Raw genomic sequence first — 25,475 nt, 5'->3', positions numbered from 1 at the left:
AAGGCCACTATCTATTCTCAGATATTCGATATGTTGCTATAAGTAATACACACATATTTATATATATATTTATACACATGCGTGCATTATATGTGTGATAGGAACAATCAGTTTTGTGGCACAACGACAAATTGAAGTTTTCTCATGTATATAGTAACATTCCCTCAGGCAATGCGGAAAAGTCATTTGCTCGTGACGTTTTGTATTAGGACTTCGAAAGAAGAAATTAAAGTAAAGTGACTACAATTGGACAAAATTACTAAAAATGTCGAAACACAATTACTTTCTTTTTTTTGTGTATTTCGGTTTTAAGTAATAATTGATGTACATCTTATAAGTAAGTATCGCGGTCGTCGGTTAAGTGTGTGTATATATCTACCTTTTAGCTACTTCATTTCATCGATCGCAATCAACCCCAGTAGCCATCATGATTGTTAACGTTAATGGCGTCCATGTTGTTGTCAGACACAGACGTTTGTTGGCCATGCACAAGGCAAAAAATAAAAAAATCCCCCACACTTATGTATATATAGCAAATATATACAGCAACAACGGATTATTATGGATTGTCGCCAGTTATAATGATGAGTCATGGTCGTCTGGCCCCATTGGCAAACAAAGGTGCGTATAAACATGAATGGCATGTGGGGGGGAACCAACTAACAGCGAATATCCAGCTACCAATCATGTGTAATTATTTAGATATATATATGTATACGACTGTATATACTTTAATTTATTAATAGTTTACTATGAAAAATGAAGGTACAAAGAACATTTTCACATTGACACAGGTGTTGGAACAATTATAATTGCAGTTGAGTAACCCTTTACCCAACTTTAGTTAGATAGTTGTAGTCATTATTATCAATTTTTTCTATATATATGTATGTATGTAGATAGACAGTGATAGGTGAGAGATACAAGATTTCAAGCCGATTGCCTATGTACAATCAACTGGCAGTCAAGTTATTTATAATCGAAAACCAGTCAATATGAAATGGTGGGCCTGTCATTTGCACAGTTAAGAACGCAATGAAACTGGTCAAAATCGAATGGATGCTAATACTAAAGTGACTTCTGTTGAGACTAGAGGGGATTTTTCGACTTCCTTTTTCGGTTTTAACCTTTTTTCCTTCCTTTGAAACTCTTAATGCCCCTAAGAAAGCATATGGAAATGGAGCAATTTAATGTTTTCCTAACTCAAATCCATCTTGGCATTGGAGTAATTTATGCTCGGGTTAATAGAGTTTTGTTGAACTCTTTTTGAAGAACAAATTTCCATTTTTTCTCCCATTTTATTTGATTGAACCACGCCATAATTTTTGTGTTAGTTGGCCAACCCTCCATTCGGGTCCCTTTTTTTCCTCCATCAGCTAACACCCACCCCCTCCCGAATCGACGAATACGAATGAAGAATAATGAAATAGTAGGCTTGCTGTTCCCATTTGTTATAATTAAAAACCAAAGAATGCCAAGAAGAGAACTAAGGCGCGCCTTTGTTGGCACTTCACTCGGTTTAATTTCCAAAGAGTTTTTTTCCCCATTTTTTTTTTTATCAGCCCCCCACCAAAAAGAAACAAAAAACAAAATAACAAGACGACCGCCAAAAATAACAAAATGAAATGAAAACAAAATGGTAGCCAGACGACATTTGTTGTGGAAATACAATTTATAAATTAAATTTTGTAAAGTCATTTTCATTCAATTCGAGCTGATCGTCGATACTGTCAAATGGGCAGAGAAGGAGAAATCGAAGTAGAAGTGCTGATAACTGATTTCGTTTGTTTTTTCTTTTTGTTTTTCTTGTATATATATTATTTTTGGCGCTTCGAAAGCACTTGAAATTGCATGAACACGGGACAAGTTGAAGGGTATATACAACACCAAAGAATCGCAACAAACACACTTACATACAAACACAAGTACTTTTGTGATTCTAGGAATGATATGACAATACCTATGGAATGGTCAGCAATCCCCCACAGACCATAAATTCCCTTTTTCTCTGGGCTCTTTATGTGACACCGCCAGTAAGTCATAGACTTAGGGGTCGGCAAAGTCCATGAGAAATACTTTAAGCTAGTGCCATCAATTAGGGTATTAATTGCACGACTTACCATATAGATATATACGTACATACATAGGTAGGTAGTAGGTAGGGTGTTCAACACATGAGTCAGATATCCTTTCTCTCCCTTTGCATATGGTTAATCTCTGTATCTGTAATGTTAAATTCATGTAGCGCCATTTGTAAGAGACGTCACAGATGAAGACGGAAGATGAAGTTTATATACAACTTGGAGATGGGTTTGAAAGGAATACAAAAAATAAAGCGGCTGGGGGTTTTGCTGTCAGCTTTACGTAGTTATTAATCACCTCGATGATATTTTGTGACAAGCTTCAACCGCAGACGCCCATATCTTGGCATATGCCTTGGCAATGGCTACCTGAAACAGGCAAACTATTAGATACTTTTTGTTACTCACACACACAAACATTTCGTGTGAGACAGAAAAGATTTGATTTATGTTCGCCATGAGTTGAAACAATTAAAATTATCATTGTTTGCGATATATTGCCTTGTAAATATGTACATGTGATTATATATATATACACAGGGTACAAACATACATTTATAAATTTATGGATACTTGTAAGAAAAGTTGCAAATGCAAAATCTACGTCAGAAAAGTTGCAAGTAATTGCAGTCCCATAAAGCCACTTGGACTTGTATACGGATTTTGATTTTTGGTCACGTTAATTTTTCATTTTCAAAACCAAAAACAAAACCAAAAAAAAAGTCATTTGTGTTCATTTGATTTGTGTTCGCTAGCCATTATGGGGGAAGGTTAATAATCGCCATATATCTGCCTATTTTATGGCTTAAACTGTACACAATTCCAATGATTTATGATGCATTCCTCTATTTCTGTCCGTTGCCTTAGAAAGCATTGCAGGCACATTTCATATGATTAGCTTTGAAAAGATTGTTTTGTAGATTAATTTTGCATCATCTATTAAAATCTAATGGGTTTTTATTTTCCAAACATTTTCCCAAGTGGAAATACATCTACAAATTTTCAGTTAGGTCAAATAATGCTCCAAAAAGTTTGATAACATTGGGAAAATGTTTATTAGTAGAAATAAAAGTGAACTTTGTTTACTTGATTCTTGAGAATTGTTTGAATCGTGGGAACATAAGTTATGTGACAAATTGTTGTGGTTTATGTTGGTTTATATGGATTTTCATTTCGATTTCATTGACTGTTCTTTACCACATTGGAGAATATATGTAGTTCTTCAACTGGTTAGATGTTATCGTTGTTATTATCATCAAATGAGTGCTATGAGATCTTTTGGGGGCTTTGCAATTATTTACTGCACCTGATCCTCGACCACGTGTGTGTTGTTTTTGTACAATTGAGCTGCTCGAGCTACTCGGCTACGGGCCAACAATTGTTGTCAATTTTCATTAGTTACAACACTTGAGAGCTGATTGTGAAGTGGAGCACGAACAAGCCCCGTCAACGCGGCCCACATACATACATACATATGTATGTACGATGCGGTGAGGGTCATATAAAAAACAAAATACAACAACAACAACTAGACTAACAAAATTTGTTGTTTGCAAAAGACGACGGGTGGAACTCTGGGACCCGGCCCAGGCCCAGGCCCAGGTTCTAGGCCCAAAGTATTGTTGTTGCTAATGTTGACGTTGACTAACGCTGGCGGTCTTTATTAGTTTGCCAGAAAAAAAAGTGTTTTATGAGTGCAATTAGAAAATGCGCCAGGCTAAATTGCACAATTGACAAATAGCCGGTTGTAAGGGGGTTTCGAGGTGCTAGAATCGAAATGGAAAATGCTTAGAATGGGTTAAAACAGAGTTGGTGCCCGGACAGTTGGAAATACTTACCATGTCGGGGGTGTTATAGGGCGGCTTTTTATTCAGTTTGTTGGTTTCGTATGTATGTATGTATTATTGCTGTGTGTCACCGAACATACACATGCGCAATTTGTATCTCACAGATACTTATCGCAGTTGTTGTTGCTTCAATTGCTCGCCCGCTTCTACCGCGCACACACACACACACACACATAAAAAACACCTTATCTTATCTCTGAAAAGATAAGATAACCAATACCAAAAGAGAAGCCAGAGCACTGGCTCACAACTACAGCATAGAAATAAATCATAACTCACCCATACATACGTAAATGAACGTTAGTGTGTATCTGTGTGTTGGATTCTTAATTGGGCGCTGGAGGAAAGGTGCTAAACGACAAGAGCGCAGACACCGCACCGCAATGCGTTGCGTCGACGTCTGTATTGTCGGTGTAGTCCCTGGGCCCAGACCCCGAGTCGAGTTGGTCTTTGGAAAAAAATAGCACTTATTATTATTATTAAATGCCGCGCGGGAAACAACGAAAACGTTTTACGGATGCCAAAAGCGACGAAACTCAAAAAATTCAATAAATATATACATCAAGAAATTAGAATTTACATTCTAAACATTTGCCAATTTAAATCCCGTGCGCGTTCCATTCTCCATCGATAAACAAGTGTTCCAACAATAAAATGCACCAATAGAGCCGCACAAGCACCAGCCAACAATCTTTCCCTAGTCTATGTGATAATTTTCAAAAACAAAACACAAAGCAAATCAAGTGATAAAAACCAAACTCAGATAAAATTAACCAAAAAACAGCAACAACATTTAAGTGTGGCCAAGACCAGAACTTTTCTTTTGAATGGTTTGCGAAAGTGTTGCACTAGATATCAAAATGCAGTTGAAGGTAGGTAAAAATGGATTAATCTAGAGATTGGACACCTGAAAAAAAGTGGTGTCCTTCAAACATTTGGATGACTGTAGACAATTAATATTCCCTATTGGCCATATTAGAGTCTCGGCAGATACTTATTAAACATTTCCGTTATGCCTTTGACCAAAGATTAAATGTCTTTCTGTCTATGCGATATCTATGCAAATCTATGCTATTAATTTGGTTTATTCGATTGAATATATAATGACATTTGTTTTTTTTACTAAAAGAAAACATATCTTAACCAAATTCGAGATTAAATATGCTAAAATTTTTATCATATGTTGAATTATGTCGTCGAATGACAGGTTAAAAAGTGTAAATCCAACAGAAAGCGGGACTGCAAGGAGATAAAATGACAAGAAACTTAAATAAATAAATGAAACCAAAAATAAATGGCATCCAGCATTCAGCATTTTATAAAATGTCGGATGTTTTACGAATCATTTTCGAATACTGTTTCTGATTGAAATAGTCATAAATGATCTCATTTTCTGTTCCGACATAGAAGACGGATGAATAAAAACATCCCAGGCACGACTTCCTTTAGTGAGTTGATTATGTGTCCCTTTTTAAATCAATTTCGACTACTTTTAGAGACATTTTGCTATTGTATTTTATATATGCACATTAGATTTCTAACACATTTAAAAGACATTTTTGAGCCATCTTTTAAGCGATATGAATATAATCAATTTTAAAACAAAAAGAGGGCTTAAAAATGACTAGCGATGGTTATTTCTATTAAAAAAATCTTCTAGCAAATAATTGTTTTAAGAAAAGTAGAAAACAAGTAAACGTTATTAACAATACATATTTTCACTCTTCCCTTTTCTAATTGGTTAAGCAAATTAAAAACTCTGCAGTTTAGGCCCTTTACCTTTAGGGGAAAAAATTCGAAATTCAAGACAATTAAAGACGGAATAAAAAATTATGCCACATTTGAAAAAAATCATTGAAAGGTCATAAAAGAGCAATTTAAATATTTTCTTGAGCTGGTTCACTAAGAGAGAGAGAGAAAAGAAAGATACGATGCTCTATAAAAAAAGTTAATTGATATGCAATTAATTAGGAAAATTTTATACAAGTTTCTAGTTAACTAATAAAACATTTGTAAGTGGCTACAAACGGCAGCAAGTTTTTATTGACAGTTAACAGATTTTTGATTTTCATATGCATACAAAGTTGGTAGAGACTTCAATTATCCGACAAGTTGTCACTGAGATTAGACAAATTGATTTATATTGAAATGACTCATCAGTTGCAAGGCACAAAAGAATGTCCCAAAAAAGGTAAAAGCGAAAACCATATAGGACAAGAAACACGCACACACACACACACACACAAACTGACTGTAGTAGGTACCCAAAACGTTAAAAGATGTTTTTATCTCTCTGAGGGGCCCTAGCGAAATGGCCATGGTGGCGTCAAAATTCCTTAAAAAAAAAAAAAAAAAAAACAATAAAATAAAAAAAAGGTCCAATTTGCCGCTGCCCCTTTAAGGCAGGGGCACGCGTAGTTGTTTCATTCATGACAAAAAGGTAAATTTTTGGTTATATTTCTAGTGTTCTTACCTAATGTAATGTGAAATTTATGTCAATCTTATCATCTCACCTTAGGGGATGATAATTTTGGTCACAGATCGAAAAAGTGGAAGTGGAAATGCTTTTATGAATGAACGACAATGGCAATGCAACCCCTAGAGTGTGTGTTTTAGGGGTAGATTTGGAGCGGAAGTTGGACCAATCGCCAGCGAGACAGTTGATACCAATGGCGGCGGCCTTGTCGGCTGCAATTGTTAGTCTCTAATGCATATGAGGGTTAAGATAGTTGCAGATAGTTTTATTAGACACGCGTCGCCATGTGACAGTTGTCAGTTGCCCCTTTGATGATAGGACGAATAGGATATATAGAAAAAATGGGATTATATTGTAATAGAGCCATAAATTGCAGCTGCTAACTTCCATGTGAATCTTTGATCCCATCGCATTCATATCCTTTTTAGTTGTTCTTTAATTAAGAGCCATTTTTTAGTGATCACAAGCTGAAAATTAAATGTCAATACTGACTACTTCTCAACTACTTACACCCTCAACGAAAGGGAAAAGAAGTGCGATTATGCATACGTATAGCTAATATCTTTTGTTTATATAGATAATAAATAACAACAATAAGAAACTTAGTCCAAGTATTGCAGGTGTGACTGGATAGATTTCATTCATAAAAATGCAAGTACATGTAAGTTTCTTTGCCACACCCATTAAGGCATTCACAACCAAATGTGTGGCAAGAAATGTTACTCTTACTACAGCGGTTACTTCTCTATCTCTGGCATTCATTGATCATCACAATCGCAATCATGATGATGTTGATGACGTAGCCAAAAACCATGACCTCCCAGTTGCCCAGTTCCCCAGTTGTTGCCCAGTTGGGGCGACAGCAACAGAAGCAGCAGGAGCAGCTGATTATGTACATTGATAGCAGACGGATAAGATATTACCGTATCGCTTGTTAGTATCTTAACATTTTTTTTTTTTTTTTTTGTTTTTTGCTGTACATAAGCACGTGTATACTGGTATGTATGTATGTATGTATAGTATATATAGCATATCTTTTGTCATATTCACATAGACGATTATAAGACACAGCCTTGGTTTATCTACGATCGTAAGAGTGACGTTTCACTTTTTATCTCTGTGTATTCATTGAACTTTGTCCAATAAATACTTGAAAAGTCTTTTTAAAAAAAAGAAGAAGAAGAAACTCAACAAAGACAGTTAAAATATGGCCTAAAGATTAAGTTAATACCTGCATACACATATCAATTGTAATGTTTGAGAATACGATATACCAAAGAATAAATATTAAACGTTAATATTATTAATTATATTTCTTATTAATTTTAGTACAGTTTATTTGTTTTTTATTTTGCTAACTGCTTAAGACTTCCTCCACCATGAATCATTGTTGAACAAAGGTCTCAATTGTCTTGCCATAGATATATCGATCATTTTTCCTGTCAGGTGAAAGAATTGTGGAGAAACAAATTGATTACACAATTTGCAAAGGATATTACAAATTTCAGTCATTAATTTAGTTTTTTTTTTTTTTTTATATAGTTTCTCTAGAATGCGGGATATTCCCCCAATTTTTTATGAGTGTTTTACAATTTTACTCATATTTAAGCTATTTTAGGTATGACTTCGAAGGCAAGCCCCGTCATGAATCAGGTGACAAATGACGATGGATCCATATTGACTCAAGTTGATCGAAGGTTGGCATTGCCACCCCCAACAACCAAATGAGGTCATAAACTTCAGTTAAGACAACAAGAAATTTGTTTTTATGGTTTTTGTACTTTTGTGTTCTCAACTTTTATTTCCGCCAAAAGACCAAGACGAAAACGAAACTGAAACTAGGTTCAGGTTGATTGAGTAAATATGAGGAAAGGGAAAAATAAAAGTGAAAAATGTGTTGTCTCAGTGACAACAGCAACAAAAATCGGAAAGAAGACTGAGAAAAAGAGAAAACTAGGAGAGAGAGAGAGAGAGAGAGAAAAGAGAGAAAGAGAGCGAGAGAGAGCCAGAATGGCACCTTATAATTGTTGTAGGGGAACTGTGAGCTGTGAGATGAGCGGCTTCTTTTGAAGTTGGCCAAGTTTGTTGATTTTTGGTTCAGTTTTGTGGCGGAAATAGAGGCGACCGGCGGCCGGTCAAGTTCGCACTGTATGGCCGGAACTGAAGCCACACTTTTGACGACAAGCGGTGTTTATGGTTTCAGTTATTCATCATCTGTCTCTTGGCCATTGCAGATGGAAACGCAGACGCCAACGCAACAGCAACAGCAGCAGCACCAGCAGCAACAACAACAACAGCTACAGCAACAACAGCAGCAGCAGGTCCTGACCAAACATCAGTTGCATTTGCTGGATAATCTGAAGATTGAGACCAGCGGTGGTGCCGAGCAATTAACTCAGGCAATCGAGTCCAGCAATTTGGAGGAATCCTCGGAGCAACAGACACCCACAACAGTTGTAGTACAGACCAGTCAAGCCAGTGCCTCAGAATCGGATGTGGAGCATCAGCAATATGTTGCTGTGCCACGACCCCAGCGACGTATCCTAACCACAGCGGGTACTCTGTAAGTAAAAATCCTTATGGACAATTCTCCATCTAAGACTTAATTCAAATGGTGGAATTTCAGTGAGTTGAATGAGACTAGAGAGGGAGAACCAAATACGAATGTTAGCAGTGCCAGCTCGGCATCAGCTCCAGAGTCCACTATTGAGTATCAACGAAATTCGCATCATTCGCCAGCGCATTACGTCCAAATGGCTCCGCGGAATCCAGAGGTGGGCGAGCAAGTGGCTGTAAGTGGAGCTGCGGCCACATCCGGACTTTATGCCTATTCGACAGGACATATTATATGCAGCGGTGATGATGTGACTGCTATTAAGATAGAGAAGGCCGAATTGACTGGCAGTCAGGATTCCCAGCAGCAATTGCAACAACATCAACAACAGCAACAATGTCCCACACCTAATGGCGGAACAGCTTATGGTGAGACTATTGTCCTTAGCGAAGCTGAGACTCTCCATCAGCAACATCATCAACAACAACAACAGCATCAACAACAAGCTGCTGCCATAGCAGCAGCAACAGCAGCCGCCCACATTTCTGCTGCTCCCCATGGTAGCGGAATCCGCTTTGTTAGCGATGAGGGACGTTATGTAAATTCCGCTGGTGGCGAAGCGGGCGGAGCAAATCTCTACTATGAACACCCTGTGGTCGATGCCAGTGTCCATGCCAATGAGTCCAAGATCTATGCCGATTTGGGCAATACCTATCAGTCCTTGGTGCCCAGCTCCAGTTTTCCCAGTAGCAATAGCTTTGTGCCCTCTATTCATGGCAATGCCATCTATAGTGTAACCAGTACGCCTACATTTTTAACCAAATCGGATCCCAATTTGAATCCTATGCGTCAGACGGCTCCTGCAACATACCAACCCATTCCTTTTCTTGATGGCACTGCCACCAATGAACCGGCGATATGGTCTACAACCGGCCCGGAGTATACCAGTGTACCATACGTAAGTATTGAGCAATCCTCCGCAATCCGCTTCGGTTTATAGCTAAATTCGTGGCCAATCTGCAGTCCAACTATCATTCGCAGGTTATCGATGACTATAGCAGTCCAGGCAATATGCCATCCGCCCATTGGACATCGACAGCAACCATTGGTCAATATGATCCCACAATGGTGGCAGCCAACGCCGGCTCACCCTCCACCGTGCATAGCCTGGCCGAGCTGAAGTGCGAGGCATGTCAAACGTCTTTAGTGCGAAAAGGACATAACACCGCATACTGCCCCAGCTGCACATTTATGCCAATGGCACCTAGAGTAGCTCCTCGCCAGGCTAAGCCCAAGGTGCCCGCTGCTCCCAATAATCGACGAAATGGTGTTACTTGCGCCAACTGCTCGACCAATTCGACCACACTGTGGCGGCGCAATAATGAGGGAAATCCCGTATGCAATGCCTGTGGACTGTACTATAAGCTCCACAATATGAATCGTCCTCTTTCGATGAAGAAGGAGGGTATTCAGAAGCGTAAACGTAAGCCAAAGAATAATGGTGGAGCTCCCATGCATCGCGCGTTGCCAAGTGAGTCAACTGAATTTCAATATTTCTCAAACATTTGCAACATATATTCTTCACATTTTCACTTTGCTTAGGCATGCAACAGGGAGTCAGTTTGATGGTTAATAGTGGTCCACTTTATCCATCTCAGGTGAGTTTATTAAATGCCCAGCAGAATGCCAGTCCCGAACTTCAAGATATGTCAACAACGGGACCTTCTGGTAATGCTGGCACAACGGTGGGTACTCGTGTGGTTGCTATAACATTAAGTGGTCCGCCACCACCCACTTCAGAGGGCACTTTAAATATGACGCGCCATCATGTCACAAGCGAGAGTCATTCACCTTATAGTCAGCAGCAGCAGCAGCAACAGCAACAGCAACAACAACAGCAGCAGCAGCAGCATCAACAACAACAGCAGTCCCCAGCCCAGAGTCAATCGCCTCATCTGTCCACTGCAGCAACACTTAATAGACAGATTGTTCAACCGTGAGTTCTTAAAACAATTCATAAAGGATTGTCAATTCTAATCTCGTCTCTTTATAGGATTCCTGCCATAGAAAGTGGTCGTGGCTCCAATAGCGAACTTACACCCAGCGTCATAACTCGCACTGGATTGCCGGAACGTTCATCGAATAATTAGGTCGAAACTTCTACTGAAGTAACTAAATGTAACCAAATTTCCAAAATTGCCAAAACAATTAATATAGTTTTATATATACATATAAGTAGAGTGCCAACGAACGTCTCTTTAAGTGCCACTTAGTCATGCCAATATTGGGAGAAAAAAAATGATCGATTCCAATTATTTGCCTTTTCCTATTTTAACTTATTATTTTTTTCTATATTTCAATGTTCCTTTCACCGAGTTGCCCCTTAGTCTATTTAAAAACTACAAATTATTTGAAATGATTTGTCTATCCCATATATGCATAATCGACTTTAGAGTTTAGTTTAGCGAAAGATCCTACGATTTTGTATGTACTTTAAGTTTTTGATATATATACATACATTCATATACATATCTAGGTACAACACAGAAAAAAAAACAACCCCAAAATAAATAAGTTGTAAACGCAAAGACACTTAAGACTTTGATGACTCTACCAAGATCAACAACAAAGCTGGCCAGAGACTGAGCCTTACTGCCGATGGGTCCGTTGGCCTGTTGATATATTTCATTGTCAACAATTTGGCAGCAAACCAAATTGATCCAAATTAATTTTAATGACCCCCACAGACCACAGAGTGAGGCCATAAAATCTTAACAAGTAAAGAGCGAAGAGCAAAAGAAAAACCTCATCGAGAACACAGCCAGAGGAGTGGAGTAGGAGAGTGGAGTGGCGTAGAGTGGAGAACAGATCCCCGAGAGCCGTGTGCTGCAGTGCAGTGTCTAAATAGCCATTTGGTGTCATCGCTTAAAAGCCTGTCCGACCGAGTAACGCCACCGCCTCAAGCCGCTGCCTTTGATCTGGTTTCTGTCGATTCGATGGTATGGCAAAAATGCTACGAGTCCACAACGACGATGAAGACGAAGCAGAAGGTTGCGCCTTCTTGGTATAATATTAACGCCTTTGCTTTCCACACACATACAACGATTCAAGTCCAGCTTCAGAGTCTTCTTCAGTCTTCTCTTCCTTTGTTCGGTTTTGTTTCCCATCTCCTGTTTGGTCTCTCGCTCTCTCTCTGGCGTTTTTTGGCGTACGCTCGATCAATTAGGCAAACTTGTTTTACGACCGCTTTTATTAGCGTCCGCTTGGTTGGCCTTTTGGTTGGCGGCGGCGCTCCACGGTTACTTTGGAGCTCGGATCACTCACAAATATACACACATTACTACAAACAGATGGAACACACGAATGAGTAATGAGGCGATCGCTGCAGCACCCGACTGCAAATTTTCTGGAATGTGTTGGCAAAAATTATGTGCAGCGTGAAAATGGGCAAGTGGCTATAGAATGCAATGCAAAATAGTCGAGGGGAGTGCACGGAGTACACGGCTGTAAAAGAATTTCTCTCTCGGCTACTGAATGTGGTTTGATACAAATAAAAGGCCCAGATAGGAAATATTTTTGCTTGAGGTTAGCCATTCTCAAAATGGCTATATCTTTAAATTTGAAAGCGCTTTCTGTTTTCCTTACGCCAATAGGGTGATATGGTATTTTAAAGTCGTCAAAATCTTAATCTGGGAGACTATAAGACTTAAACCCACCAAATTATAAGGTAATTTTTAGAAGGTAACTCTCAATTAACTTTTAGCTGAAATGGGTAAAAAGATTCAATAAAAAAGTAAGTATTGAAGTCATTGATTTTCAAAATTTGTCTAAAAAAAGACTAAATTATAGTTTTTGAGATTTTATGCACAATATGTAGTTGCAAAATGGTTAAATGGGCACTTTTGGGCAATCAATTTAAAGCCATTATCATGATGTGGGACAGGCAATCAACGTGAACATAAACCATTGAATTTATCATTGTCTATGCAATTAATCTCAGTTGGAGTAATGATATCAAATGTGTTTTTGGGTGGGCACTACTCTAAACGCCAATTCATTTAGAACTTTAAGAAAATATATCTCCCACAATGTATCTTATATTGAAACCCATCCCAAGAAGCCCACAGGCCAACAAATGAAAACATTTGCCGGCAACCTGTTTTAATTTCATTTCTTGAACGAATTGCCATAGTAGAACCAAAACCATAAAATAATAATTCAATGTGACAGGCAACAAGATACGACAGGGGGCGCCATTTTTCAACTATGCCAACCACGTCCTCCCCCTCGCACTCGCTCCAAGCACTTGGCACACACTTGTTCCGATCTCTTGGCACACACTTGCCGCCAGAGTGACATTATCGCTGAAAATTATGACAGACATACAACAGCCAGAACCGCATAGACTCAGTCACCGATCGGCGGATACCACTGCACCCTAATCTTTGTGGCTGTACCGTGCATTTGAATTTCTATTAAGCTAATTGCAAATGCGTCCGAGAAGCGTTTGCTTATGTACACAAGCAATTTAATAACAGTTAAGAGCGCCACAGATATAGATAGATACTACGTGTACATTTGTTCATTATTATTCAGATACCCTTAGGATGGTACAAAAAATATATACATACTTCCAGATATATATATAAAAGCCAACATAAAGTTGAAAACTGTCAACGATGAGCACGCGGCCATTGTTGCATTTAATTAGCCAGTCCAGTCAGCAATGATGACCATCATCATCGTCATCATCATCGTCATCAGCCGGCTGACCACCAAGCGAGGCGGCCTTTTGAACCCGCCCCGATCGAAGGCGCCACTTAGGCAAACTTCAAAGGGCCAGTTAGCCGTCAGTTCGTTTGCAGTCAGAGCCTGGTTTCTGTGAGAGAGCGAGAGCTTCAGCAACCTGGTGCTGGTTGGTGTGATAGTGATGCTGGTTGCTGGTTGCTGATGGTGGTTGCATTTTGTGGCATTACAAATCGACAAACGACACGAAAATGCGCTTTAACAATGCGCAGTTAAAATAGATAAAAGCAGATAGGGAGACGCCGATGCCTAAGCCTAGGCCCAAGCCCATGTCGGCGATCGAGAATCCAGCAAAACGAGAGGCAAAGCACTAGAAAGAGAGACTAAAATAGTGGACAAAAAATATGAATTACAAAATTATTATGTATTATTTTGATTTAGCCACCAAATTCTAAATTAAGGCGATTTAAACGTCTTTTTTAGTAGTTAGATTCATGGTAGTTAAATAATTGAAGTAAAGTTGTCACCATTGGCACTTGTTCCAAACTTCAATCTAAATAATAACCAGATCTGTGACGTCATCGAGAGACCCAAACACCTTCCAGCACACTTAAGCCAACATCGATGGTCGACTTCTAGGAAAAAGTATCAAAATTCCAAGAATTCACACGAAAGACAAAATGAGATTGCCTCAAACCCGAACGGCAGACGGACAGAAATGAAGGTATTCCCTCTTGTCTCGCGACCTTATCACAACTTACGCGAGTCTCGTTCCATTTCGAACCCGAAATCACATTATCTGTGTCTGCTTTGGGTGTGTGTGTGTGTGTGTGTGTGTGTGTGTGTGTGAGATGCCCAATACGCATCGGCAATGGCGACGCAACTAATGGATACTCCACACATATCACACTGATGATGATGATGATGATGATGACGAAGATGGGACTGAAACGAAATGCAGACGCCGCCGTTGTCTTGCCCTTGTCTCTTGCAGGAAGATTGAAGATGCGGCGCTTATCGACAAACGAAACAGAGAGAGGAAAAATGAAAAGAGACAAAAGCCGAAATGAGTTCAGCTGGTGCCCCAGCATCCTGGGTTAGGAATGGAGAGCCAAGTCTGTGCATATTTCCCAGTGTCTTTCTGCTTATCGTTGGGCCTCAGACTTTTTGGTTTGCATCTCGAAATGCATATAGGCAAAAAGGGTTCTGGGTCCAGAAATGTGGCGCCAAAAGAAGCGTTGAAAATGGTACTTGATCTTGATCGCGATGTCTCCTCCACTCCACAGTCTATCTCTTTCACTCCCTCTTTCTCTCTGTCCGTCTTTTTCACCCGATGTAATTTAGACGGCGCCTCATGCCTTGTTTCACACTAATGCACTTGCAGCTTTTAAATGTCACCACCAGAGTCTGATTCTGGCTTCTACTTCAGTCCTGGTTTCAACTAGCTGGTGTATTTTGTTTTTACCTTTCGAACATGCAAGCCGATTGTGTATCCAATTGGAATAATTAGTGCTATCTTTTCGGATTTGTTTATGTTGCATGGAAATGATCATGTGATTTGCCAGCAATTGATCCTTTGCTTCAGCTTCTACAAACATTTGTATAAATTATTAAATATTTTAGCTTAATCTTTCTGTGTTCTTTTCATAAGGCTTTACATACAATACAATATGGAGATCGCAAAGGATCAATAAGCTTGTGAATTTCAAATTTCCATCTGTCTACCTTAAATATTAACACATTAGTTAATAATATTTTAAACCACAAACGTTTCATGTTTAATTAGCATGTGAGTCTAACTTTTAGCCAAGTTTTATTGATGTAATTTCCCATTAAAGATGTCTAACTTTTAGGCAGTAAACACTATCTCACATTCTTCTTTGCAATTTGTTAAGCACGCCAACAGCCTAATAATCTAGCATTATGGCCTGGCCATAAAGCCTACATGGCTGATAAGCTTAATGATCTGCAAATTTTACAACATTCTCTCATATTTATTGTGGACTTAGAATTAAAACTACAAAGTTGCGACGAAGCGCCAGCAGCTGACAATCCATTCCTATTTATTATGGTCCATTTGCTAAATCTATGAGTGCCAGGATCATCTTGGTCTTCTATTGAATTGGCTAGCAAGTATCTCGTTTAGCTTTTCATTAGTTTATCGACAGCATAGGTATTTGAAAATGCTGTCCCAACTGGCAGTAAAAGTCGTTAGACAAGTTGAACAAGTTTTGTATATAATTAAAAGGTCTTGCGGTTCAGGCGCCGTTCCAAAACCCTTGACGTGAGAAAATTCTTGTGCAAATCATATGGAAGAGTGTGTGTGTATGCATACATAGGCATAGGCAGGTATGTATGTATGTACAGACAATGTACATACACACTTTATGCAAAATACGTGTGTGTTATCAAGCGTCAGCATACCAAAAGAGAAACAGTATGTGCGTATGCTTGAGATAGCGCCAAACAAAAAGCGTAAATGTCAAAATGCCAAAATTAATTGCAATGGCAGTGCCATGGATAAAGTTCCACAACAACAACAGCAACAACAACAACCACACAAACAGAAACAGAACATGGCCAGAGATTTGCCCAAAAGAAGAAGGAATAAGCTAAGTGGCAGCCATAATGGTGAGGCGCTCAGAAAGGAGGGAGGATTGTAGCCACAGCCCACTTTTTTGTGGGCGCCTTAAAAGGCCAGCTTAACGAGCTCTTCCATGGCCGTGGGTTGTTTTCTTTTAAAAGGGGTCAACTCAACTAAGTTTTCCACTATCAAGGTTTACACTCATAAACTTTAGTACAAATGGGACCAAGCTAACTCTTAGTTAATAAAACTAAACTAATTACAAGCTCAAAGCTTAAAGTTGTTATAAGGGAAAGTGCATGATCTTCTTAACACAACTAAGAAGCAAAATTTGTCAAAGATTTCTTCTCAGGAAGATTAAAATATAATTTTTGAAACCTTTTTCAGCTGAAAACTCACGAAACAGTATAAATAATTTTACATAATATTGTAGGAAAGGATCTGGATGGCCCTTTTACATCACCACTGGTTAGTTGTTTTTGTTTGCTGCCTTACCACACATTGGCCACCATAACAAATTCTACCACTTTTTGGCCCTCGGTTTGCAGAGGCATGCAGCAGTCGCAACAGCAGCCATGCCATGCCACACCCCAATAGCAAGACAAACCAAGACCAAGACGGGGACCAAGAGTAAGCCTCAATTCCAGTTCGTTATGGCCAGAATGTGGCAAGTTTGCCAGCACTCACAACTCGAACAGCGACTTTTGTTTTTGCTATCGTTCATGACAATCAGCAGGACGTCGTGTTGCAGCCTGGACCTGAATCTGAACCTGGACATGGCACCTCCTCGCCAACTGGTGCTTGCAACTGGAAACTCGTTTTACCTTTTTTTCCTTTTTGACTGTCCCAAACAAATGTTGTTCCCCATTTTGAGGTGGAGTCATGCTACCCGACTCTTTGATTGGTCACATCTATACGATGGTGGCGGTATCTGGCTGTATTTATGTCTGCATGTATGTGTGTGTGTGTGTGTGTTTTTATGGGGTGTGTTGGTTGTAGCCCCCCTCATCGGTTAATTCGTCTGTTCTGTGTGTTTCATTACAGTTGCGCATAAATTTTGTTGCATGTTTGCAGCAATTTAATGTCCGGCTTCGCGTATCGCACACGCATTTTGAAGTCCATTTCATTTGGAGCTTGTTAGTGTTAGATTTTACATAGAGAGAGACAGAGAAAGAGAGAGAGAGAGAGAGGGCGAGCCTTTGTCGTGTGGCGTTTGTCTTTTTCATATGATTTTATTGCCTCGACGTCTTGTATTTTGGCAGTGCCTATAAATAATTTGGTTTTATCGCAGCTTAGCCAACGTTTGCGTTTAATAAATTTAATTTGTGGTAATTGAACTTGCTGGCCAACTACTCCTCAACGATTTTTTAAAACTTGCGTGTAATTAATAAAGGCCAAAGGAAAGAAATTATAATCAGACTGGCTTGATATTACGAAATGCATGGAATGTGTCATGATTTAAATACACATTTTTGCTACACCCGAAAGATATGCCATGTTTTTGTGCATTTTATTCCCATTACAGGACATCCATCGAAAATTTGCATAGGTATTTTATTAAATTCACTGACGATATATAAAGGTTATTTCCATTAGGAAAAAGAGTTCAAAATGTGATATCCAAAATAAAGAAAATTTACTTCATTCCAGGATTAGAAACAGTATATAATAGCAATTTATATTAGTTTGCAGAATAATTTTTAAAAAACTGATTCGGTTAAGTGAATATTGAATATGAGTTAAACAATTTGACAGTTGAGTTTGAAAATTAATTTTAGAAATGGAACTTTTGCTAAAATTAAGGTTTTTCTATTCCATTTCTTCTTATTTATTGATAATAAATTCTCAGATATATTTAAGCTAAATTTAACTTAATATCACAAACTTAGAAGCCTTTTAACAAAATATTTATCACAATAATTTTAAATTTGCAATTAGTTATAAAACAATCAATGACTGAAGTACAAACAGTGTTAAAAGATCATTAAAAACGAATCTCATATTTTCCCATAAAAGATCATAATATATTTCACAATAATTTCATCTGTCTTAATTGCCAAGTGAACTGATAAGATTAAGAATTATAATAAGGAAACATATTTTACAAAGTCATCTCAATTGGCGGCTAAAGAGAATTATGATGAATATTAAGTAATGTAATACCAATAAAAACCGCATATAAATTTACAAATAAACATTGGTTGAAATTAATACAACCAATGACAAAATTTATGTATAAAAAAATATATATAAATTGTCGATGGAAAATGATTATTATGATTATAAAAATTATGGTTGTGGTCGAATAAAAAAATGTTGCGCATACGCCACGAGAGCCGTTAAAAAAGTGGGCTGTTCCCCAGAGAGCAATACGCTTACTCACATACAAACAGACACATTCTCATTCTCTCGCATACACAAACATACTCTCGCACACACAGACACACACATTTATACTGTATATAAATATCTAAACAGCAAATCAAGCAAACTTTAATATGGCCACAAAATTTCGATTAGCCAGCAGCGAGAGCGAGCGGGTAAGCGATAACAAAAACCAACACCATCAAAGCCAAAGTCACTAAAGGCAACACCCACTTTCATAGCCCGATAGCGTGTATGCCATTGTGTGCATGTGAGTGTGTGTGTGTGTGTTTGCGTGAACAGTGGAGAGAAAAAACTCGTTTGTTTGCCCACAGTGACAGCCCCAGCGGCAGCAGCAACAATAGCCACAGTAAAGCCACTGCAAGCGGCAAACGGCAGTCGCTCATATAGCGTACGTCCAACCGGAAGCCCGAAAATAAGCCGCATCGCATTTGCTTTTACTCACTCGCTCTCCTTGTGTATCCAATCCAATCAGAAGGCAATAATAATAATAAACTGCATTGGGACAAGAACCCTCAAGTGCCCTTGCCATAAAGTGTTCCGGAATTCGCGAAATTCTCTGCGTTCACTCGTATTGTCAGTGTATTAAAAGTTGATTCTTATGAAAAGCCGTCGCCAAAAATGTGTGGTGAATTCGTGAGAAATGTATTAATCTTCATCAGAACTAGAATCAAATAACCTTAGCTTAATTGTTGTCGCATTTTGATTAATTAAACAACTGCCATCAAATAAAAATAAAAACGAGTCTCGGCAGTGGCATTTTGTATACATTTTTTTCCATGGCATATCACGATATTTAGTGTTGCGTGTGTGTTTGTATGTGTATTTTTGGACAACCATTATGCAAATATGTCCTGAGTATTAGTGAAAAGAGAATCTTTGTGTCTCTCTGTGTGTGTGTGTGATTTGTGTCGCATTTTTTACGCCCTTAAATCATAAATAGCCTTAAATCAAATTCAAATTAAACAAATTAAACAATAAATGCTTTTTAAAAGCAATTAAAAAGTTTTGTTAAACAACCAATTAAATAAAAAAAAAAAGATCATTCAGTATAATTACCAGTCGAGTTGGACATATTTAGCCACAAGGGAATCATCATTTGCATATACAAACTACAATTGGAACGATTGCCGTTTTTGGATTCCAAATAAAGTAAGTTGTTTTAAAACATATACAAAAGTTTTTATAGCCACATCATTAACATTTGATTATAGTTTTTATAGGAGAACTAACTATAATGTTGTGGTAAAGTCCTTTTTTCGCTAAAGTGGTAAATGATTAATGGTTTTCCTATCTGTTAGAAATATCTATCATGGAAAAATTCAGTTCTTTTTTTACGCATCTATAGAGATTTAAATAATATTGATCTATGAAAACCAATTGGCTAAAACGGATGGATCAGATCACACAAGTTTTAAAAATGAGATTAACAAAATAAATTGTATATACAGGTTTCCATGGCTAAATTGTACTCAGTATTTATTTACAGGCATTTATCTGTATGAAATATTTGTGAAAACACATTTAAGTGCTTAATTTTGATGTAGAAATGCTTTATTTATGACACATTGAAAACCGATTTTTATTTTGTTGGCCATTTTTAAAGTTGACCAAGTCAATAATATACATAATATCAAAGTTTCCATTTTCAAAAACCATTATCAGTTTACTTACACCTTAACTCAGAAAATTTATGTGCATTAATTATGAATTTTATCTGCCATGTCGAGACCTTACTAATGATTAATTCATAATTGACTTGGGCAGCAACTTCTTGTTAAAAATTTTCGCTTAAATCATTTAGTTGTTTGTGGTAGAATTTGCCCTTGATAATTTATGTATCTGTAAGGCAATTGTGCGAAAAAACAATGCCAATTATGGTTTAGATGAAAGAAACGAACTTGGACATTAATTATGCCCAAGTTAAATTACTTGTGAGAGCAATCGAATTAAAAACAAAACTGTTGAAACTGAAAACACAACAAAATAAAACGAAAGGAAGAAACACGTTAATGTCAGAATTTATGGGATATTTTTTATAATATTTTAAATCAGTTTATGCATTGTCAAAGGCAATAAATTTACAATTCAATTAAATAAATTTGTTGTACGATATGAAAAGGTAACAAAAAAGGCATAATTGAAATTGATTTAGTTAAAAATTATTATTTGCCAGCCATTTTTATTGTGCAAAATTTATGGCTGCTTTTCATTTCGTTTTTATCTGTCCGAAATGCCGTGTTTCGATTTGCTTTTGTCTTGGATGGAGCTTCTGAATAAATCTCTGTATACATCTTAGAGTTTAAGATGAGGCTCTCATTGTCAAGTGAACAATAGACCAGATCGAAAAGAAAAGATATAAAAATCATAGAAAAATCGTGTTGGCAATCGTTCCGAATCGATTTGTATCTTAATGTGAGATGTTGTAAGCATGTTGCATGTAAATGTTTAAATGTCCAATTAAAATCAAAATGGTTATGATAATAAAGTATTGAATAATAAAGTATTGAACTTGTTTAAAATGTAAGATTACAAACCAACAAAACATTTTGACTTCTTCATGTAAAGAAGTATTCAGAATGTGTCCTTTCAGTCAGAAACCTTGACATTAGCCGATAACCCTTGCCCCGTGCACTTTCACTCTTGGCCTGAAACTCGGCAATTAACTGCTGGCGCCACCAAATTGCCAAAACAGAGTTCAGACAACAATAACACAACATGACAGCATATTCTTGGCATTGCACAAAATGTCCAATAAAATCATTAGTCTTGAGTCATAAAATGAAACTATGGCCAGAAGAGCTCAGGTCAGGTCATGAGTCAAAAGCACTGCGTGTGACCAGTGGCACAGGTTCCACTTCGCTCTCTCTCGCTCTCTCTTTCTCGCATTCTCTCTCTCATACACTCCTGTGTATGCGTGCTTAAGCGCCTTTTAATTTATGACACTTTTATGAGACCAAAAATGCAATAAAACTAAAATTGGTTTTTACCAAAAAGAAAAGAAGAGGGCAAAAACACATTCCTAAATGGCCAAGAGTTGCTGTTTTTGGACAATTGCATCATAAATCTTAACCGAAATCATTTAGCAAGGTTAAGGCCAGGTTTGCACGGTTGTTGTTTTGTTAGTCCTAAGAAATCCTTTAGACACAAACTAACAGGGCCAATTCTCAAACATAAATGTTTAAATTTAAATTATTAGTTTAAAGTTACTATTATAATGTTATTTTTAAACGACTGGAGTCTAGATTTACAATTATATATTTATAAATCTAGCTGAGTATTTTCGTCGCTTAACTATTCAGTTTAAAAGCTCTTTTATTAATCATTTTGAAAAACAAATACTTGCACTTTAACTATTAAATAACTATGTTTAACTACTTTAATTATAAAATGTTGAATAATGAACAAATAGTTCCTGCTTGTCAATTTGAAAGCCTTGACAACTCTACCTCAATAGCTCAATAGAGATGAACACACACACACACACATACACATTTGTGTGTATGAATTTCTGTGCTCTGCAAAAGTAACAAACTGTAGAAATCTAATTATGCAACTTTTAACACTCGCTCAACGAGCTGGCCTACACACATCAGGCATACCCCATGGCCAATATATGTACCTATGTATGTACAGGTAGAGAAATAGGGGAAAATATGAAACACGCAAAAGTAGCAACAAACTGGGCAATGATATATTTCTACTGCATTCTTGAAGCAGGTCAACGGGCCAAAAACATGAAGCGAATAGGAAGTCCAGTCAAATGTGACCAAAATGAATGGGTCAGAGGGGTTTTAGAGACGCAGACGTAGACGCAACACCACGGGCGACGGCAAACTCATGCCGCGCGTTACGCCACATAGCATGTAATTGCATGTTCGTGTCCTGGCACAGGAGACCAATTCTGATCCTGCCATTTTCCTGGTAGCAAAGTGCACAGGCGTCATCAGTCTGAGTTGCTTGCTGTGTGATCGACAATTCTTGAAACATGTTACAAGTGTTATGCACATTGCTGTCATTGCATTATCAAATTAGCTCTCTGCATAAACAAAATCAGTACGATAAACTGTCATTATTCATAAAGTTTCTTTAACGCTACACATATGTATGTATGCAAATGAATATTGTTCATTCTTATCAAGGAAATTTCCCCGAGAAGTTGATGGAAGAATTCCATCTTAAATCTTAAAAGCTTATCGTTCGACTTAGAGGAAACTGAGCTGTTCGTATGTATTATAACTTTAACGATAAGGCGTACATTCATAAAATATAAAATTGGGTTTCTGATAAACTGATTCCGGTAGCATTTATCATCCGATTGGCGCCAAGAATCATAAAAAATCAAACAGTTACAGCTCTGCGTTAGTTGTAATTAATTAATTAAACGAAATACAAAAGGAAAATTTGAAAATTGGGCGAGATCTTTTCACAGCAATCAGAAACGAAAAACGAACGAATGTAAATTTTTTATACAGCTATTAATTGGTTCGCTCCCCTCTCACTATTCACTCGCCTCTCTCACTCCTTTTCTCTCTTTCTCTCTCTCAGTCTTATGTTGATCACAAAAATGTAAATGACAGACAAGAGGTGAAGGCAGCGGAGAGGGGACAATATAAGCCGCCTTGACGCCAAGACACTTAAAAGCTTTGGGCATGGACATGGTGGACAGACGAACCGTCAACCGAGAAGCAAGGAGAGAGGGAGAGAGAGCACCCATGTCGAGCATATTTGAATTCCTTGGACACATTTGGTGTATGGCATTTGTCTGCCCGCGTGCCGAAAACTTGTCACTGGAGCCCACTATTAGTCGGTGTGGTCGCAAATGTGAGAGAGAGAGAGAGAGAGCGAGAGAGAGACAGATTAAGAGATGGAAAATGTTGGCGGTGAAGATCAAACAAAGAATGCTGCTTAATTTAGACGCCACTCATCAGAATCAAAATCAGTATCGGCATCACATCAGCATCAGCATCATTTCATCTAGGCTTAAAGGACATTGAGAACAAAACAAGTTTGTCGCTTAAGTCTTTCGTTTTTTACTTGCATTTCTCCCGCTTAGTGGTTTTCGCACGCTCTACGTTTTGCTTTGACAGACTGTGTCTGTTTTTCTACCAGCATAAAATTGCTTTATTGCCGACTTTACGTTAATTAATTATAGAAAACAAAATGCATACAAAATAAAACATTATCAGCAAATTGCCTGTGGCAACAATAACAATAAGGCACCATTTCCGCCATCATTCACCCAAGTGAAATGATAAGGCACAAGTGGGCCTCCATATGTCCATATGCATGTGAAGTTGAGCCTATATTTTATAGACTGACACTACGTTTGTTGTTGTTTTTGTTTTACACAAAATCACCGATTGGAACAATCAGTTAAATGCTCAAACATGCTTATTTCGTTCTCTTCAGCTCTGGCTTATCTTCTGCTATTCAAATTGAGTTCTTTCTTTTGGAATTCGTAAGTAGCCGCATTTCAATTGCATTTTAGTGGGTTGTCAAGTGTTTTCAATGAGTTGCCTACAATTTGTTGCACACACATATGTATGTGTGAGTATGTATGTGAGTTCTATGACAATTCCAAGTGCGGGCTAAGTCTGCGGTTACACAAGTAGAGTGGGCGGGAATGGGTCGCAGTGCGATGATTAATTGCTGAGTGAGTCGTTTGTTAAATAAAGTTCTCTCTAATGTTTTGGAGATAACACAGAGTGCAGAAAGGGAAATATGGAGTAAAGAGTTCAATATACGATCGAAGCGTAACGCTGATATTTTCGATTATAATTTTATTTGTATAAGTAGTCATAGTTTTTTGATCACATATCCCAGAATCCCGTTTTCATTTAGATACGTCTTCAATACCCGTTTAAAACATTTTTAAAAAAGGTCCCGGCAGCTACCACAATGAGGAACTATAAATGCGTGTCCTATATAAAACCCTCCATAATTACAAGCCCCTCTTAAAATGCCTAAAACACTTTTTGTCGCTGTCAGGCGACAGCTGAAATATTCTCATAATTACTTAAAAAAAAGAAATAAACAGACAAATTTGAATAAAAACGATATTACGAGCAGACATGGGGCCAGAAAAAAGAACCAGAAAGATCCAAATCAAGAAAAGAGGTGAACCAAGAGGGCTGAAGATGAAACTGGCGCACTTCACCATTAAGAATCGAACCACAAATCCACTTAAAATCACTACAAAAACCAATAAAGAATTCTTTCATCTTTGCCGAATGTGCCAAAGACAGCGAAGCAGACAGAGAGAGGGAGAGAGAGGGAGATGTATAGAAAGTAAAAGAAAGAGAGATCACCACCGATGATCATCAATAGAAAATTGTGATTATATAAGGCTCTTAGGGCGGCGGTGATTTTCTTTTGGTGACATTTCATCGTCGGCTCAGCAAATGCAAAGAGTTTCTATTCGTTCTCAAAGGATTAGCATTGGAGCCAAGGCAATTATCATTTGTCTGGTTGTTATCAGTAATTCAGTAATTTTTCCACCATCTCTCTTTCCTTTTTTCTGGTTCTGTTTTCTTTTCTTTTTCCTCTTTCTTTGCTTTCATTTTTCCATTTCCAGGAAAGCGCGTGCCGTGGCAATTGTTTTAGCCATAGGCCTTTCTTTCTTTCCAGCAGCTCGATAAGCTGCATAAAACTTAATCACCCTTGCCAGTGGCCGTGGCCAGTACGAGATCGTGTGGATGATCACATTAACGGAGTCTGGCGCATGATATATAAAGCTGTTCACAAATTAAGGTCCATTAGCGCAGCAGGATGTGTCAGCGTAGATTGAAATATGCGCATG

At 37.9% G+C, this 25,475-nt stretch overlaps 1 protein-coding gene across 2 annotated transcripts; it reads left to right on the top strand.

The window, feature by feature from the left end:
• Nucleotides 1-4,352: 4,352 nt before the first annotated feature.
• On the top strand, nucleotides 4,353-11,550 carry GATAe (endoderm-specific GATA factor). Of its 2 annotated transcripts, none has more exons than XM_068299781.1 (6): nucleotides 4,353-4,800; nucleotides 8,639-8,967; nucleotides 9,031-9,916; nucleotides 10,000-10,489; nucleotides 10,561-10,954; nucleotides 11,012-11,550. In XM_068299781.1, the coding sequence occupies exons 1-6, from the start codon at nucleotides 4,756-4,758 to the stop codon at nucleotides 11,106-11,108; spliced, it is 2,241 nt and encodes a 746-aa protein (XP_068155882.1). In that variant the 5' UTR covers nucleotides 4,353-4,755; the 3' UTR covers nucleotides 11,109-11,550. The 2 variants fall into 2 exon arrangements, with proteins under 2 accessions (XP_068155882.1, XP_068155881.1); XM_068299780.1 differs by having other exon boundaries at nucleotides 9,982-10,489.
• Nucleotides 11,551-25,475: the final 13,925 nt, after the last annotated feature.

This window comes from Drosophila tropicalis, unplaced genomic scaffold, assembly GCF_018151085.1.
Source record: "Drosophila tropicalis isolate 14030-0801.00 unplaced genomic scaffold, ASM1815108v1 contig_878, whole genome shotgun sequence".
In the NCBI taxonomy this organism is placed as follows: Eukaryota; Metazoa; Arthropoda; class Insecta; order Diptera; family Drosophilidae; genus Drosophila; species Drosophila tropicalis.
This window is presented reverse-complemented; position numbering and strand designations above follow the sequence as displayed.